General features: G+C 44.7%; 2 protein-coding genes across 6 annotated transcripts in view; one reads left to right on the top strand and one right to left on the bottom strand.

Annotated features, from left to right (window-relative positions):
• Positions 1-1,377: 1,377 nt before the first annotated feature.
• Positions 1,378-10,417, bottom strand: PSMC2 (proteasome 26S subunit, ATPase 2). Its single transcript, XM_055710658.1, has 12 exons — positions 10,284-10,417; positions 8,151-8,188; positions 6,903-6,984; positions 5,726-5,825; positions 5,261-5,392; positions 4,581-4,653; positions 4,341-4,436; positions 3,918-4,082; positions 3,320-3,407; positions 2,390-2,592; positions 1,751-1,847; positions 1,378-1,654 (listed from the first exon to the last, which is right to left on the bottom strand). The coding sequence occupies exons 1-12, from the start codon at positions 10,351-10,353 to the stop codon at positions 1,497-1,499; spliced, it is 1,302 nt and encodes a 433-aa protein (XP_055566633.1). The 5' UTR covers positions 10,354-10,417; the 3' UTR covers positions 1,378-1,496.
• DNAJC2 (DnaJ heat shock protein family (Hsp40) member C2) overlaps positions 10,388-18,173 on the top strand; it is a 24,658-nt gene continuing 16,872 nt past the window's right edge. For 2 of the 5 annotated variants that reach the window (XM_055710645.1, XM_055710647.1), the window contains exons 1-5: positions 10,388-10,916; positions 11,576-11,766; positions 12,395-12,470; positions 15,054-15,152; positions 17,998-18,139. In XM_055710645.1, the coding sequence (XP_055566620.1) occupies positions 10,388-10,916; positions 11,576-11,766; positions 12,395-12,470; positions 15,054-15,152; positions 17,998-18,139 (1,037 nt within the window). The remainder of the gene's footprint in view (positions 10,917-11,575; positions 11,767-12,394; positions 12,471-15,053; positions 15,153-17,997; positions 18,140-18,173) is intronic. The other 3 variants (XM_055710644.1, XM_055710646.1, XM_055710648.1) reach the window with 3 other exon arrangements.

Here is an 18,173-nt window from a genome sequence, read left to right as displayed (position 1 = left end):
CCCCCTCCTTTCTCGCAGGAGCACTGACAGTACAGCAGGATACCTGGGAAGAGCCAAACTCCTGTCACACACTGAAGTAAAAAGTACGCTGATTTCCAAGTGCTGCTCTTGGTATATCAAGACACTCTCAATGGTGCTTTTGGAACCACTTCCCCTTCAGGCTCAAAATGAAAAAAATTCTGTCCCACCAATAAACTTGCATCCCTCCCCAACATCTCTTACCAAAATAACAGATAACAGTTTTCCACAACTGCTCGTTTGCTTATCAACATACTGACACCAGCCAAAATGCTAACAAAGTCTATGTGCTGCACACACTCTTTCCCTGTTGTACACACCTCCTCTTCAAAAAAAAAAAAAGAAAAAAAAAAAAAAAGTGGCTTCACAATCTAAGCTTGGATAAATTGACATCAGTTGTATCAAAATAAAACCTGATAAAACTCTCACTTCCAAGACAAAGCAGTTCCCAAAAGCATTTTTCCCCCCAGGTAGTTCTTCAAGCTCTCCTGGTCTTTTCTTACTCCCCACAAAACTTCCCACACTTGAAAAAAAAGAGAATTAAAGGCTTGCTTTTCATTTACCAAACCAGCCAGCTCTACAGAATCATGCCAGATGAATGAAGATCAACCTCTTAACACTGCCTGCTGCCAGCAACTATGAGCTACTGCCCAGCTACCGGAGCAGCAGGACCCTGTCGGGGTCGTGCTCCGTGTGTAGCAGCATCTTAGACAAGTAACAATGTGATGTGACAAAGTGCGCAGTAGTGGATGTCAAACTTTTAATCTTTTTCAGAGCAGGAACAGGAAAAAGAAATCTTCCTTCCCTTAGCGCTAAGAAATCCTCATTCTTGACCTACTTACTATTTGGTAAGAAACAAAGAATCTCAGCAAAAAGGATGAAGAAAACCACTGAAGGAAAAAAAAAAAAATCAAGTTACGATGATACCAGAGCGCTCACACAAGGGAAGGAAAAAAACCCCTTCGCATCGTCCCTGAGGTGGGCAATGACTCACAGCACCAAGCACCTGAGCAGAGCTACATACACCTTCTCCTCAGCCCTTTTCCCACAGCAGCTCCCCAGAGCTTTCTCAGGACACACCTACACCTTGGTGCCGAGTGTCATATGCAAGCGTTTCAGAGCACACCTGGAAACACTGCAGTCCCTTGGGGATCTTTCAGCACCTCTGCAACTGAGATGGTAGGTTTGGGGTGCAAATGGTGACCAGGGATCTAAACTTTGGATTTCTAACATGGCCCAGGTATCCGATTTAAAAATATCTCACTGGTTTAGGCTGCATTATTAGAATCTCACTGAGTTTATTCTTCCACAGCAGCAATACTCCACTAGTGTAGAACACACTCACAATGAACTCGCACCTACTGTTTGGAATATTCTGTTTATTTCTAGCTTCCAGGAGCAAGACATTAATTACTACACTTCGATTTTTGTTTCACAGAAAGTTTTAACAATAGGAACAGGGAAAACTTTCCAAGAGATCAGTTGTAGGTCATGTAGCGCGGGGTAGCACTGAATTTCGCATACGATTTAATGACTTTGTTCACTGCTTCTAAGAAGTCTTTCTCTGTTGCAATTTTTCTACGTGCTCGGATAGCAAACATGCCTGCCTCCGTGCAGACACTGCGAATCTCAGCGCCTTTGAAACAAAGGGATAAACAAATTCAGCTCTAACCACCAGCGGAGGTGAAGCATACACCAAATTGTTAAAAAAAACCACAACAACGCAGCTTACCTGTACTATTAGGACACAGCCGAGCCAACAGCTCAAATCTTATGTCTCTTTCAACACTCATCGAACGAGCGTGTATCTTGAATATGTGAGTTCGCCCCTGAAAAAAAGAGCGGAGGACAGAAGCGTTCACGGTATGAAAGAGGCGATGACTCTAGCGTGCAGCTGTCCACATCCACAGCAAGGGCTAATGGAAAATCTTTTACTTGCTGCCCAGCTACAGCTTCCCATGTCTGGACTAGCATGTTTAAGTGTTCACGATACCAAATTAAGAAAATAACTTTTAATAGAGCTCTAACGGTACAAGTACCTCAAGAAATCCCTCTCAAAAGGGCCAAACAAAACACATGCCAACGTAAAAACTACATCATGGATCTGGTTAAAGGATTCTTTATCTGTTGGGACAGGAATATGCAGTGATTACAGCTATCTACCATGGCTTCTTGCCCAGGGATGGAATCTGTTCGGTGTGGGAAAACCTTTTTGGCACATCTTTAATCCCTCCAATCTCCATGTAGTTTCATGTAAGTTAAGAATGCTGCTGTTGTCAATATTCGTCAGCTGCTTCCAGACAGTAACGCCCTAACTGAAGAAACACACTGCTCTCAAAATATACTTGGCTGTGAAAGAAAGCATGCTCACCTCAAGATCAGGCAAGCTAAACTCTATCTTCCTATCCAGCCTGCCAGGCCTCATCAGTGCTGGATCCAGAGTATCAGGTCTGTTTGTGGCCATCAGCACTTTGATGTTGCCTCGTGGGTCAAAACCATCCAACTGATTGATCAGCTCCAGCATAGTACGTTGCACTTCATTGTCACCCCCAGCCCCGTCATCAAAACGAGCACCTGGAGAGAGGAGACACATGTTTCACAAAATAAGAGAGGGACCTTCAGAACACGGAGATGTCACAGCTTCTACACAGAAGACTGCCGGAAAAATAATTCTAAATTACACACAAATATTTGTGAAGAGTTTAAAAAAGGTGTGAAGGGGTTATTTGAAAGCGACACACTTCAAAGAAAGAGCAATGTTGCCTGTCAGTTACAATAAGCACTGTATCTTCATCCTTAGTATGAAAGGGCCCATCTCCCTGCCTAATAACTGGCCAAACTGCTGAAATTTCTAGGTGTAGTTTGTTTTGCCTTCCCTCCACCAAAATCCTCCTCCCTTGCCTGCATAAAACCTGTTCTACTTTCAAAGGACCCAAGTACATACTTTGAGGAAAAAAAAAATACATTCATTTTCAGACAGTAATAAAGATTTTATATGTAGCCCCCTTCAGCTTGTGGACTAAAGTCAGCAGTACTTTTTGCAAACACAACACATGAGATCCTTCACTAAAGTTTAAATAATCTGGGTGTTCCAAGTGTGCAAAAATTACTTCTCATCTGGGCTGTATAAACCACTTCTTGACAGCCTCACAAACATGGGACATGCTGGTAGTAGTTCTGCTAGGTAGGTATTTAGAAGCACCTTTCTTGAAATACAGCAATCCAGGTAAAGAACTATACCAGGAAAAGAACGCCTGAAAGTTCCCCTATGAGATTAGAGCTGCAGATACTGCAAACATACCTCCAATGGCATCAATTTCATCAAAGAATATAAGACAAGCTTTTTTAGTTCTGGCCATTTCAAAGAGTTCACGAACCATTCGAGCTCCCTGAAAGCAATATCCAACATTTTGTTAAAGATTCATGGCACATTAAAGGAAAATTATCAAAATTAAACTTTTCATACCTCCAAACACTTCTAAGTTTCCAATGACAAAACTCTTCTTATTTGTACACACATGTATAACAGAACATTCATAAATCTTAAGGCAACTTATAAGGGAGGGACAAATTACTACTCTTAAATTCAGAAGCACAAAAGAAGTCATTTACCTGAGGGCCAGGTGAAAAATAAGCGGCAGAGCTGGGAACAGAATCCTAATCCTAGAGTCCTCCTGAACTGCAGACTAAACTCTGCACTGCAAAATCCAGTTCCTCAAGGACGACATACTTAGGTCTTACAACTGTCTGCCTGATCAGTAGCCATTAGTTTGACAGCTCCTCCCCACCAGTACCTCCAGCACGCCAGTACATTCATCTGTCAAACCCACTAGGGTACCGGGTCCCCACAACTGGAAATCCGCAAATCACTCCACACTCCGTCAAGCATTTGCTCTCACCTCTCCCACGTATTTCTGCACCAATTCAGATCCAATTACTCTGATGAAGCAGGCATCGGTCCTGTTAGCAACAGCACGGGCACAAAGTGTTTTGCCCGTACCAGGTGGCCCGAACAAAAGTACTCCTTTGGGAGGCTCAATTCCAAGGTTAACAAATCGTTCAGGCTGTAATGGTGGGAAAACAGAAGGCAAGGTTATGTGCAAATTAAAGATTATGTGCATCAAAGAGTATATGCAAATTAAGAAAATCATCAATCAGGGGCAATATAAACAGACTAGGCTGGATTTCACTTGTTAAAACCAGCCTTCCTTTCACTTAGGTGTTTCTATTCAGCTGTATTATCTCTTCTTGTTTTTTCAAATGCTAACAGATGACCAGAATACTTTCAAAATAATAAAAGTTTCAATCTGGAGGTTACTTACGTGAAGCAGAGGGGTTTCAACCACCTCTCTCAGCTTTTCAATCTGCTCTTTACAACCACCAACATCACTGTAAGTGACATCTGGTTTTTCTTCTACCTGCACAACAAAAGGGTGAGCGAGCAGTTAGCAGCCTGAGGCTGCATATGTCCCTGGGCCTTCAACAGCCCACAACAAAATCCAGTCAAAGTAATCAACGTTACAAGACAAAGCAATGTCACAGTAAGTACTGGCAGTTCTCACTTGCATCATGGTGACTGTGGGATCAATCTTTGGAGGCAAGGGGATATGGATTTGATACTTGTTTCTGTCCACCCTGGTGAGAAAGCATAAAGACTATTATTTTACCGCCAGTTAATTAAGCTGCCATGTAGAAACAACTCGGTAAATTAGCAGCTGAATTCTTAAACTGTTCTTTTCTCTGGCATCAAGACAGCCCAGCCCTGAAAGCTAAGAGCCAGATGGGCTAGAGAATGGAACTCCTCCTGCAGAAAAGTTTAAGGTTTCCAAAAATACTAATTCCGAAGTATTTTGAAAACTGAAATTCAAAATATCCCACAGACCAAATTCTACAACAGGCTTCACCTCCTCATCGAACACTTCCCGTAGCCACCCTGGGTGTAACTGTGCAGGCTGCCAAAGAGGCAGCAGGTTACACAGGCTCCCTGAAAGCTAGCACTGTTGGGGCCCAAACTGAAAGGTGTGAGTCCACGATGCACAATTTTCACCAGAATGGTATCAAAATCAAGATTCCAGCACAGCGTGCAGGTGAGTTACTGGCTTCCAACAGAAAGACATTGGCATTATAATTTCAACCACTGCAAAAACATGAAATGACAGCTGCTGACATGTCAAACTAATCGATCAGATAAAAAAGCTTCATTCCCCAGGAAAACTCATAAGAACACAAGGATTTTGCTTACCCAACTCTCATCCCTTCTTCTATGTCAGTAGGTGCCACCTGGTCACTGAGATCCACCACAAATTTGGCAAACTGCTTGACATTAATAATGTACTTGGGATCCTCGGAGTCTGCATTAATTATCTTTGTACACCTAACAGAGAACATACAATTAACACCACCAAGCAGACAAACTAACTGGCTTGCTATTTGTATCGGCATCAAGGTGACAGAGTCGTATTTTCCAAATACACCAAAATAGCTATTGTACTTGTGACTCTATTATTACAGCATCATACAATAATGACAGGAATAAGTACAAGTATGAAGTAGGTAACGCGTCACCAAGCATAACACAGCCCAGTTTTGATGCAATGGTAAAAACCACTGTTAATATGCACAACAGGTGAACCTTGTTTTTACAAAAAGTCCACACATCAGTTGTAAATCACTACAGCTCCACTGCAAGGAGGAAGAGTGCACCCACCTTGCAACTTGTAATGGTTGCTCGCTTTGGAGAGTTTGCTTGTCTGCAGCCAGATCCCAAAGGGCAGGAGGAGCCAAGCCCGTGTCGGATTCCTTGATTCCTACGTACAACACAGACGAGCTGAGGAAGCAGCTAACTGGCATGTCAGCAATCCTTCCCATACCAAGAACCTCAGATATAAGCCTGTAGGAAGCTTTCTGAGAGATCTCCAAAACACACACACACATATCTTTGAAGGACTTCCTAAAAAACAAGTTTCCTAAAGAAATGAGGCCTACGTGACTGTGCCAGCTAAGCATGCAAATAGCAGTCTAGCCATCCTCTAACACAACTCTACAGCCCGCAGACAATTACAACCAAGCCTGACTGAGATAGCAGAGATAAGCGCGGTTCTCAAAGTTTCAGAAAAGGAGTGAAACTCTGCAAGTGCTTTCACTGATGGAAGGCTTTAGTGCAAGATATCAGAAGCTAACGGATTCACACAAATGAATTTTTTTTTCATATATATATATTTATATACACACACACACACACACAAAGATTACAAATCTTCCAAAATATGGATATGTTTTGAACAAATAAAGGATTTTACTGGAAAAGAGACACTGCAGCCTTCCCGGCTAGAGGCATAGCAACAGGGCCACAAACATACATCAGTGAATCAAAGGTAAATAAGGGAACAAAATAATTTTTATTGTCACTGCCACAACTGACCAGCTGATTTTAAACCAGCTGATACTAAATGCTAACTGCCTTGATACACATTTCTTCCTTATATAAGGACTGGTACCCCTACTTAATAATACACTGGGGTTTTGCAGTCTATGGAAGTTCACTCGCTATTCAAATACAGCTTGACACAAATCCCAACAAATCATCTAGCGGCAGAAAGGGGCATTTGTTTCATGCCAGTGTAATATATAAAAATTACAGTTTTGAATAAAAATGTGTTAAAGCACAAAATTACACAACCATATGTACAGATTAGCTCTGCTCAATCAAAAAGACCATCACCTACACAGCAAGTGTCTCATGTGACCAAAAAAATAAATGTATTCTTTCAAGAAAAATAACAATAATAAAGCAATGCAGAAGTTGTTTAAAATCTGCTTCTTAGAACACTTGTTTTGGTGTAGGCAGCTCTTCTATTGAAAGTTATCTTAAGAAAGAAAGATACCAGTGAGCTCATTGATTTTCTTAAGTAGTTGTTGAATATCATCTTCTACTTGCTTGATCTGCCTTGAATATGTGCTCTGGCCCTGGAAAAGAAAGAAATACCACGTAGATTTCAAATTATTTTATGTTTAGGAAAAAATACCAAGAGCTGTTGAGCATCAAGATGTGTCTTGGTGTAACAGCCAACGATTGATTACAGCCAAAAAAGACAGTATTAAGTTTCAGTAACAATGTTTCTGTTCACAAAAAGAGAATGCAGCTACACACAATTGGCCAACCGCGCGAATGGAAATTTTTCACATTTGTAAACTTCAAGGATCCTTTTTTCTTTTAACACGGTTCAGTCATATTTTTTTAAACTAAGGCTTAGTAAAAATTATATACAGACAGAAATCTGTACATATTATCTGAAAATCATGTGTAGGTGTGCTGTAACTACCTTAGCCAACCCTTCTATCACCCACAGAAGAGAACAGAACATGGGGCAAATCAGAAGCTGGATTCTTGCTTGTGATGCCCCTGCATAATGCAGGCAGATCTGGATCTGCATTTCCTCTACAAGATCTCCTTCATATCAACTTGCCAACAAAAGAGAAGCCGCAGTGGGCACAAGACATATTTCAAAGCTTCATAAATGAGTCTCAGTGTCAAAATTCAGGCTTCTAGCAAACATATGCAAATCCAGACATACACTAAGCTGCAAGTTTCATTTTTCAAGAGTTTTTTCACAGATCCACCATACTTTCCAGTAGAGACATGGAGATTTACATTTTAAGCCTTACTGTCTGCAGAAAACACCCCCCAAGACTATTCTTTTTCACAAGGCCTGTGTACCCCTTGCTAACAGTATTATAACATGATGGCTAAAAGCAAGTAAATCTGATGGGAGAAGGAGTCTTGAAGTTAACTGTTCGTTATAAAGCAAGAAAATTGGTTAGTGAAAAAGCCCTAGCTGTTAGACCCCTATGACAATCAGCTACAAGATACAAAACAAAAATAGAAAAAAAAAAAAAACATTGTTACTTTCAAGCTAACAGACCTAATGGACTATTTTTAGGGTTGTGGGTTGGGTATGGGGCTTTCTGGTTGGAAGGTGGAAAGGGAGAAAAGATTTTGGCAGGAGAGAAAAGCATTAGGAGAAGCAGATCTACTAACTACTACTGAGTACACATCCCTCCACTCCTGCATTCAGTTCCTAAGAGGACTTACTTTTTTTTCTTTAACACCCTTGTATACATATGCTACTTACGTATGTTTTCAGCAAGGCAATATCTCCTTCATCCAGAGCTGAAACAAGACAGGAAAGACTTAGCTTCCAATTTTAATAACAAAACCTTATTGTTAAAAAAAAAAAAAATTGATACAGCAGTATCAATTCCGCTTCTAAAAGATGGAATCATGTATTTTAAAGGGATTCTTTTCAATTTCTACTTTTCACTAAACCAAAGTGGAACAAAAAAGTATCAGACATTCAAGAAAATCAAAACAGGGTCCCCAGCTACTCTCTTCAGTCCAAAACTGTTCCACACAGAGCTGCAGCAAGCAAGCTACTTAAACTTTGCCTCGCTTGGAGTAGTTTACTGACCTATGACTGTACAGAGATGGAATTGAAGATATCAGAACTTCATCTTATTAACTTTTTGTTTCTTAATGTTTAAAAAAACTACAATGAAAACCTGTCACCACTTTCCACCAGTGATGTCTCTCTTCCAAAATGCCCAGTGAGAGCAGGGAACAGCAACCGAATCTAAGCTGGTCTCCGTAACAAAAAACTACCGCAAGCTACCAGAGCAGCCTGGAATCAATAACTAATACAATGCTGAGTTTGAATATTGCAAAACAAAAAACATGGGAATAGTTGTACTAGACAAGATGAACCGTCTGGCCCAGTATCCCTTCTCCAACAGGAAGGTCTACAAACGCGGCAGACGCATAGTGAGCTCGCACTCCTGGGTCACACGTTGTTATTAACAGCCCTTAAAAAATTTTCCTTCCATGAATATTTCTATCAGTTTTTTGAATACCTGTAAACTTTCAGCAACGTGCAGCAGAACACATGGGAAGGAATCCCCCCATTTAAATCAGCATTATGCTTCCTTTTACTTGACTTAAACTTGAAATCTAAAAATTGTACTTAAGCCTCAGAATTCCCACATCAGAACAAGCAGCGTCAGCTGTTAATCGCTTCAGTTTTTGCAGAGTGCTGCAGGATTCCTCCAGTGAACTCTCTCCATTAACTAAGAAAAATGTAACTCTCTACTACTGTCACCCTCTATTTACTTTCATATCGCTTGCCATTTAACAGACCTTTTACATTCCCTCTCCCTTCTCCTAAAAGCTCTCTCTTTTCCTGACCAAATGATAGCCTTCACGTCAAACATTCCTGGCCCACAGTTCTCCCTCTTTTCCAATTCAACTGTATCTTTTCTTATGATAAAGGGAGCACCAGCCACACAGTATTGAAGATCTGGGTGCAGTGTGTATCACACAGCATTTTGAGAGGATTTTTTTTTTCAATCCTTATTTCTTTCCTGATTCTTTGTATTACCCCATTAATTATTTTTTTTTTTATATCTACTGAACACTATGTTGCTATAATTTAAAAACCTTCCTTGAGTGGCAACAGTTCAAAGTCCATCACTGGTTACATGCAGTATCGCCTTGGCTTCCAGATGCATTACTTAATATTTACTAACATGAAACATAAAGGCAAATGAAATTCAAACATGAGGAGCAACTGGCAATTTCACCACCAGAAAAATCAGCCACGTGGTGCTCTCCTGCCTCCATGGCATTGCCGGTGACGGGGCCACCGGCGGGGTGACAGCCAGCTCTGGGCGCTCTGCCGACCAACAACAAGAAATTACCAGGTTTTATCAGGCCGACCCTTCAGCTGACCCTCAGGCCGCACAAGGCCTTTCGCCGTACGGAAACCAGGCCGGGCCCGAGACGAGAGGCCGAGAGGCCGGGCTGTGACCTGGGGACCCCCGGTGATACCCCGCCGCCCCCCCGACTCCTCCCGACGGGCCGCCGGCCCCCAGCCCCGCCGCTCCTCCCTCAGAAACTCCAAACCCAGGCGGACGGTCACCTTTAACCGCCCCTTGGGGCCGCAGACACAGCGCCAGCCCAGCCGGGCCCCACGCCGGGGCGGCCCCGAGGGGACGGCGACCGCCGCGCCACGTAGCGCATCTGGGGGGTTTAAAATCTTTTTTTTTTTTTTTCTCTTTTTCCCTCCCCACCCGCGCTCCCTCAGCCCCGCCGCCCCCGGCACCAATATGGTCGCGGGCAGCGCCGCCCCCGCCCCGCTGCCCCGCCGAAGCGTCGCTCGGGGAGCTTCCCCGCCGCGCACACAGGGCACCCGGCCGGTCCCGCCGCCTCTCACCGCGGATGGGCTTATCCTCCTTCTCCTCCTCCTTCGTCTTCCTCTGGTCGGCGCCCAGGTAGTCCGGCATCGCGACGGCACCGGCCCGCCCTGCCCTGCCCCGGATGCGTTACGCAGCACGGCCGGAGCTTCCGGTCGGGCCGGGCCGGGCCGCGCCGGGGGGACACCAAAGGAGGGTGCACCGGCCCGGGCGCGCCGCGGGCCCCGCGCACCGGCATTCCCTTCCCCCCGGCACCGCTGCCGCCGCCGAAGAGTTCCGTCCGCCACAGCCGCCGGCGGGGTGGCGCGCGCCGATCCGCGGGCCCGGGCCCGGGCCGCCGCCGAGCCCGGCTGGGCCTCGCCGCAGATGCCGGCCCCGTTGCGGAGAGGCGGCGCGCAGGAGGCGGGGGGGCGAGGGGGTCGGCGGGGGAGCCGGGCCCCGCCGGGCCACTTATCTCGCCGCACGCCGCCGCCGCCCCGGAAGCGCTCGGCGGGCGCCTGCATGCGCCGGCTCCTGGCAACCGGCGAGGCGAGGCGAGTGGGGCCCGGCGCCCAGGCCCGAGGCTCGCTGCGGGCCGCCGGCCGCCGCCACCACCATGCTGCGGGGCGCGCAGGAGGGGCAGGTTACGGCTGTCACCAGGGCGCTGTCGGCCGGTAGGTGCCGCCGGGGCGGGGGGCGGGAGCGGCCCGGCCGCAGCTGGTGCGGGGCCACGGCCGGCGGGCCGGGGGGCGGCCCGGGCCGGGGGGGTGCAGGGTAGCCCTCAGCCGCCGGCGGGCCCGGGGCTTCCCCCGCTCCCAGCCACCGCGTGTGCGGCGGCAGTAGCCGCTCCGCTGCGGCGCTGGGGCTGAGCAGCCTTGCGCTGCTGCGGAACTTTCCCGTGCGTTGTGCGTTAACTCCGCGCCCCCCGCCTGTGGCGCCCGCCCCGCCGCTCGTTTGCGGCCGCTGTGCGGGCGGGGGGACCGAGGGGCGGCGGGGGGACCGGCCCGCACCCAGCGTTTGTGCCGCAGTTACCGCCTCTGCCGCCGCAGCGAGGAGGGTGTCGGGTGGCGTTTGGCGTGTGCGTTCCCCGCACTTGGAAGCGCCTTCCCGGACTGGAGAGCACGGCGAAGCTTGGGAGCTACCGCCCGACAGGCGCCTGTTCCGCTTCTTGCAGCCTTTAAAGCAGCCCGGTGTCTTTAGGGCGAGCTGGAAGGCTCGGCAGGCTGCAGCCTTGTGTGATGCGGGGCTTCTCTGGGCTTTTGATGGGGTTTAATTTAAGAAAGAAAAACCGAAACTGCAGAAGGTGAAGTTGCTTTTATGTTTTTGCTTATAGCGTCAGTACTCTGTCAAGTGGAACCTGTGGGAAGATGGTTTGAAGCATTTATTAAGAGGAGAAACGTAAATGTTTCTGCCTCTTTCCAGGAGCTGGAAGATGAGAAGGAACTTTCTGAAGAATCAGGGGACGAAGAATTACAACTTGAAGAATTTCCTATGCTAAAAACCCTTGATCCAAAGGACTGGAAGGTATTGAGTTGATACAGGCTTGCACTAATTTTTATTTTTATTTTCTGGAAATCGCCCATCAAAGTTACCTGCCATTCCCAGCCGCTAAAGACCCCCTGCCTCCTCTCCTCCCACCCCCGTCTGAACTGGTTTGTGTCCCTTAGCATTATAATTGGGTTTCTATTTTCCACGCATAATCGGTTGATGAGGGCAAACTCACATGTACGTTGGGATAAGCTCTTGGTCTTGAATTGTTGCTTTTCATTTTACTGCTTGTAAGCTGTAAACGCGTCTCTTCTCCCTGTTACTACCTCCCTTATTCTGGAGTTATATTAGCACTCTTTAATACTAAAAGAGAGCAAATCAGTTTTCCAATAATTGAACTTTCTAGAATTCAGTGCTTTAATCCAATTTAGATTAAGCTACTTCAGTTGCTGTAAGAGTGGCTTAATTCATTGATATTTGGTTATTCAATAATTATGGCATTTACGACAATTGTTCCTGTAACCTTTTCCTAATATTTATGGAGAAGGAAGAATTCTGCCTCTTGCTTTTAAAAGATGGGGAGGAGAACTGGTTTCCTGCACGTGTTGTGGCTTTTTAGGTCATATTTATCAGTGTTTATTAGGGTGGTTTTTTCCTTCCTCAGAATCAAGACCATTATGCAGTCCTCGGGCTAGGAAATATACGATACAGGGCTACTCAAAAACAAATCAAAGCAGCTCGTAAGTACCTTCATTTCATAAGCATACTTGTTGTTTTTTTCCCCAGATGTACACAACTGTTTTCCGCGTGAAAATATATACATGTCATGGACAAGCTTTTTACTGTTTCACAGGTCTAAAAATGTCTGGTCTTTGATTTGTGTTGCTTACCAGCCTTCTAAATTCACATCACAGCTCTGAAATCCTCAGGCCTAAATCTAGGGAGTTGAAAAATCTCGCTGAGCTCACGTCTTTCTTGCCTGTGTGTTTTGTCAGTAGTCTTGAGACTATAACTGTACATTTCTGCGCTGCTGTTACCGTACTGATTAGATCAAGTGTTGCATGGGAATGGAGCAGTAGCTCTTGATTTTCAGGGTATTCGAGTAACTAAAAGTTACTTGGGCTACTGAGAAGCTTAGTTTTGCTCTTCTTGTTCATTTCACCACATGAAAAATGTGGAGTTCCTGTGGCTGGATCTCTGGGGTGTTACCAAGCTGTTAAACGCGTAGTCTTGTGAGGTTGTTTCCTTGACACTTTGGGTAAGTAAACGATAGAACTTGGAAGTGCTGGTGTGCTGCTTAGTGATATCATGGGCCTGTGTCTTAACCATGACATGATTCAGAACGGCTGCAGGTGATTGGGGCTATTCTGTGGTACTTGCGTGTGAAGGAACAACATGTTGGGCTTTGGAACTTATTTTTCTAGAAAGCGCTGTGACCAAGAGTTGCCTTTGCCAGAAGAATGCAAGTATTTAGTGGAGGAAGATTTTAAAGTACTCTGAAGATTGTTCAATAGCCTTTATGAAATAAGCTGAGGGTTTTGTGAGTTGATTTTGCAAAGGATTGCCTGTATAACTGTACTGGTGTGAGCAGAATCACTGTCCCCAGTGAACGCACTGATACTCCCAAATGAAAATAGGTGGAAATTACCAAATTATGAGCTTGCTCAGGAAATTGTTGCCTCAGGTATGTGTTGCTTAGCAGCATCACTGTGGAGCATATGCTCACACAGCATAGAGTAGCACCTATGCTGATGATGAGTAGTAGTCTCACTAATCTTGTTGAGCAAGAACGAGGGTATGTCTCTTTTTAGGATCCCAACAGCACTCAATTGTTACATGGTGGTATAGAGATGTGAGTCTTTCTCACCAGTATATACTGTGCTTTCTTATTTTTAAGAAGGGTTCTGATTTGTTTCTCAAAAGGCAGGTTGCCACAACTATTTGCGTGATGTCATCTCTCTGGTATTTATAGCAAGCCAAGAAGGTACGTTTTATATTGTATGACAAGATGGCTAGACTTTTTGGCAAAGAAGTCAGTTTAAAATCTGGTTTTGCTGTTTAAATACCAAGACAACCTGGTAGCAACTTTAGTAGATACTCTGTATGTGCTAGTTCTATCTTTGCATTTATGGCCTAAGTAGAGAGAACTTGACCACAAACCCTTGTGTGTGTGCTTGATGTTATCCACAGGTAAGTACAGCAGTCTTCACAAGCTCATGGCTGTAGGTTCCTTGCTAAATTTCTTCTCAGGTTGTGTTCAGAACTTGACAAGGCATAGAATACAATTTTTATTTGATCTGAACTACTTTGCTTTTCATTAGAAACAATAGCTCAAATGACGTTAATTATTTTTCTTTATTTTTCCAGTATGATTGCACAGGGAATTGTATAATCTTGCACAATTAAGGTCCTGAAACTGCATTATACTTTTTGAAGCTAACTGTGCTTACAGTTACTGAAGCACTTTGCTATGCATAATGTTAGAATAAGTCCCAGAGAATCAGTACTACTTCAGCTGATGAAGGTGGAATAGAGTTTCTGAGTTGTGGTTATTTTATGTTCCAGCAAAGATGAGATAATTTTAATTCTGACAATGGTGTTAAGTTGTAGGAGTGTTGGGGCCCAGGCAGCTAAGCCCAGCAACATCCTGGCTTGTATCCAAAACAGTGTGGCCAGCAGGACCAGGGCAGATTGGCCCCCTGTACTGGGCACTGGTGAGGCCGCACCTCGAACACGGGGTTCAGCTTTGGGCCCCTCACTTCAGGAGGGACGTTGAGGGGCTGGAGCGTGTCCAGAGAGGGGCAACGCAGCTGGTGAAGGGTCCGGGGCACAAGTCTGGTGAGGAGCAGCTGGGGGACCTGGGGCTGTTCAGCCTGGAGAGGAGGAGGCTCAGGGGGGGACCTTACTGCTCTCTGCAGCTCCCTGACAGGTAGAGGTTGGTCTCTTCTCCCAGATAACAAGTGACAGGACAAGAGGAAGTGGCCTCAATCTGCACCAGGAGAGATTTAGATTGGATGTTAGGAAACATTTCTTCCCTGAAACTGGGGTGAGGTATTGGAACAGGCTGCCCAGGGAGGTGGTGGAATCACCATCCCTGGACGTGTTCAAAAAACCCGTGGCTATGGTGCTTAGGGACATGGTTTAGTGGTGGACTTGGCAGTGCTGGGGTGGTGGTTGGACTTGATGATCTTAAAGGTCTTTTCCAATCTAAATGGTTCTATGAAATCAAAGAAAATTCATTAAATCCTATCTGTTTTCTTCCTGATGTTTTTTTAAACTGTTGATGGTGAAGTGTTTCTAAATGTGATGCATCTATTTGCTAGATAAATCCATGGTTTTGAAACATCATCCAGACAAGCGAAAAGCTGCAGGGGAACAGATTGGAGAAGGTGATAATGATTATTTTACATGCATAACTAAAGGTAAGCAACTGATTTCTTTTGTTAGATACATTTCAGATTATCAAGTAGATTGAGAACGTATTTGCAGCACTTCATTAGCCTTTTAAAGAATTATCAATTACTAAAAAGCCAGAGAAGTTCTTTTTCCATTTCAATGCCTCAATTAATAGAAATCACATTGATGTAACTTTCCTCTGGGTAGAAGCAGCATGGAGATGCAGGTGATAGATGGTGGTCTGCCGGGCCACTTGGAGACAAAACACAAACACTTAGAGCAATGCATGCAAAGCTGAACCACTAGAGGTAGCCATATACCCGGGATAAACTGGTGTGCCATAAAGTAGTTCCTCTAAGAGATGAACAGCGATTGGAAGATCTGAATTCTAATGCACTTATTCTGCCAGCAGAGCATCTGTTGATTTGATGTAGGATATCAGTTTCTTCAGTTGCTCTTTTTTGCCCACAGATGACAGAGTGAACTCAATTGAATAATATTCCCCTTCTTGCCTGTAGTGAAGTAGAACACCACTGCTGGCCAATTTCAAAACCATAGGGAGTGTTCTAGGTGTATGATTTACATCTCTAGAAATGCTTTGACTTTGGCTTTTTTGGTTTACTTAAATTAATTTTTTTGACTCAGTAAGGTTGAGGCAGGAGGAAACCTCTGAATTTGTGTGTTCTTGTGTTCTAAAATTTCTTCTTCTGAGTGTCTTCTTACAATACTAGTTAAAATGTTAGAAGTTGACATGTTAGATGAGCTGATGATGTTTTCAGCCTTCTTTAGAGTTGTCAAAAGGAAAAAAGTTGCCAAAGGAAATTTTTTTTTCCATAGTTACCATCCTGCCAGAAACTGGCAGGTATTTATGATAAGAATAACCTGCAGCTGAATTCAGGAATATGCTCTTTGTTCTACATTCAAGGAGCCAAATATGTTTCTGCTTAACTGCTTAAGAATAAACAGGAAAGAAGGCACAAAGTGGCATGGAAGAGGAGTAATGCTTCCAGGCTGCACCTTGCAGGAAGGAAATGCAGTAGTAGGGAAGGGGGAGCCGGAGTAGGAGCAAGTGGTAACGGAACAGAGACAAGAAACTGCCAAAAGCAGGAGTAGGTAGGTGGGATTCAGAGCTGGGTCTGACAAAGGAATGAGTGGGAGATACAGTGCCAGGGGAATCGAGTATCTGGGAGTAGAACTGGGGATCTGTATGGACATGACCTCTCTGAAGTGGAAGAGGAACCAACAGATGTGCACAGAATTTCTTGCATCAGGAAACCGGTGTGAGGGTTATTGAAGCTCCTAGCTTGCAGTGTAGGGGAGAACAGGGGTCGTTAAGAGTATTGGCCGAGGGGAAGGGAAGACTGGCAGGCAGCAGCTTCCTTCCTCTCTCCATTAACATGTGCAGTGAGATAGACTTGCAGAACCACAGAGCACCAAGGTCTCCTCCAGCTTATCACCTTCTAGGTGACACCTTCAGGGTCAGTGTCCTCTGTCCGGGGGTGCAGTCAGAGAAGCCCATGAATGATCACAGTGCAAAGTTGCTTTGACTTTCCACTCTTGCTGAAAAATAGTGGGCATTGTAGAGCTAACAGCCAAATTAACTCTACACTTCCTTGAGGAAAAAAGAAGAGTTTGCTGAAGCTACAGTGTGTGTGATTTCCAGGATATAAGATTCAGTAATGTGATGCTCCCCAACTGCAAGAACAGGGAAACTGAGAGCGCATGCATGTCTTGGCTAGTACCTTTGTGGTACTTTATACTCTTTCTAAGTCTCAGTACAATTTCACTGTGAGCTGCAAAAATTCTAATGAATGGCTCCTGTTCTTGCCAATTCTGACATGGTATTAACTTGGGGACTGCTTCCACTCTGTGCCTCTCTTAGTAGACCGTTACGTAATCTGTCTGCAAGGATCTGGTGTAGGATAAAAGCCTGGAGATGTCACACCCAAACTCCCAGTGCCTGAACCAAATTTACTGCTTTAATATTACTTTAAATATAATATAGTTTATTACATCTTCATAGTTAAATGTGTTATTTTTCATTGTCGTGGTTTAACCCCAGTCGGCAGCTAAGTACCGTGCAGCCACTCACTCAGTCCCCACAGCCCCGCGGTGGGATGGGAAGGAGAATTGTGAGGAAAAAAGGTAAAACTTGAGGGTTGAGATAAGAACAATTTAATAATTGAAATAAAATAAAATTTATGATGATGATAATAATGAAAAGGAGAGGGAAGGAAAGAGGAATAAAATCCAAAGGGAAGGGCAGAAAACTTAAGTGATGCCTAATACAGCTGCTCACCACCTGCTGACGGACGCCCAGCCAGATCCTGAGCAGTGACTCCCAGGGCCCGGCCAACACACACACATGCTGCCCACCCCCAGTTTATATACTGAGCATGACAAATATCCCTTTGACTAGTTTGGGTCAGCTGTCCTGCCTGTGTCCCCTCCCAATTTCTTGTGCCCCTCCAGCCTTCTCGCTGGCAGGGCCTGAGAAACTGAAAAGTCCTTGACTTAATATAATAATTACCCAGCAACAACTAAAAACATCCCTGTGTTATCAACATTGTTTTCACACCACATCCAAAACACAGCCCTGCACTGGATACTGAGAAAGAAAATTAACTCTATCCCAGCCAAAACCAGGAGGACATTCATAAAAATTTTTCCTCCTACTTAGTCTAACAGGAATTGAAAGCAGTGCTATTTGGTGTCATTAAAATAATGAAGTATCAAGCTGTACAGAATGGTAGGTCAAATGCAGATCTGAAAGCATCTTTTGAATCAGTTGGAACCTTTTTTGAAACATTCCCAACATGTGGGGAAGACTCTCTTCAGTCTCACGTTGTATTTCTGGTAACTTTTTTTCAGCTTATGAAATATTGTCTGATCCTGTGAAACGGCGAGCATTTAACAGCATAGATCCTACTTTTGATAACTCCGTACCTTCCAAAAGTGAAGCAAAGGAAAACTTCTTTGAAGTTTTTTCCCCAGTTTTTGAAAGAAATGCCAGGTAAGCTACGTCAGACTGTCTCTGCTGTTGCTGG

Source organism: Falco cherrug, chromosome 5 (genome assembly GCF_023634085.1).
Source record: "Falco cherrug isolate bFalChe1 chromosome 5, bFalChe1.pri, whole genome shotgun sequence".
NCBI classification, from domain to species: domain Eukaryota; kingdom Metazoa; phylum Chordata; class Aves; order Falconiformes; family Falconidae; genus Falco; species Falco cherrug.
This window is presented reverse-complemented; position numbering and strand designations above follow the sequence as displayed.

Bases quoted from the DNA above. Each gene is read 5' to 3' on its own strand.
- PSMC2 (XM_055710658.1), bottom strand. From the start codon at position 10,353: ATGCCGGACTACCTGGGCGCCGACCAGAGGAAGACGAAGGAGGAGGAG. The intron at 8,189-10,283 runs GTGAGAGGCGGC...GTCTTGTTTCAG, and splicing joins GGAGGATAAGCCCATCCGCG to CTCTGGATGAAGGAGATATT. The intron at 3,408-3,917 runs GTGAGAGCAAAT...TATTGCTTTCAG, and splicing joins TGCAGAAATACGTGGGAGAG to GGAGCTCGAATGGTTCGTGA.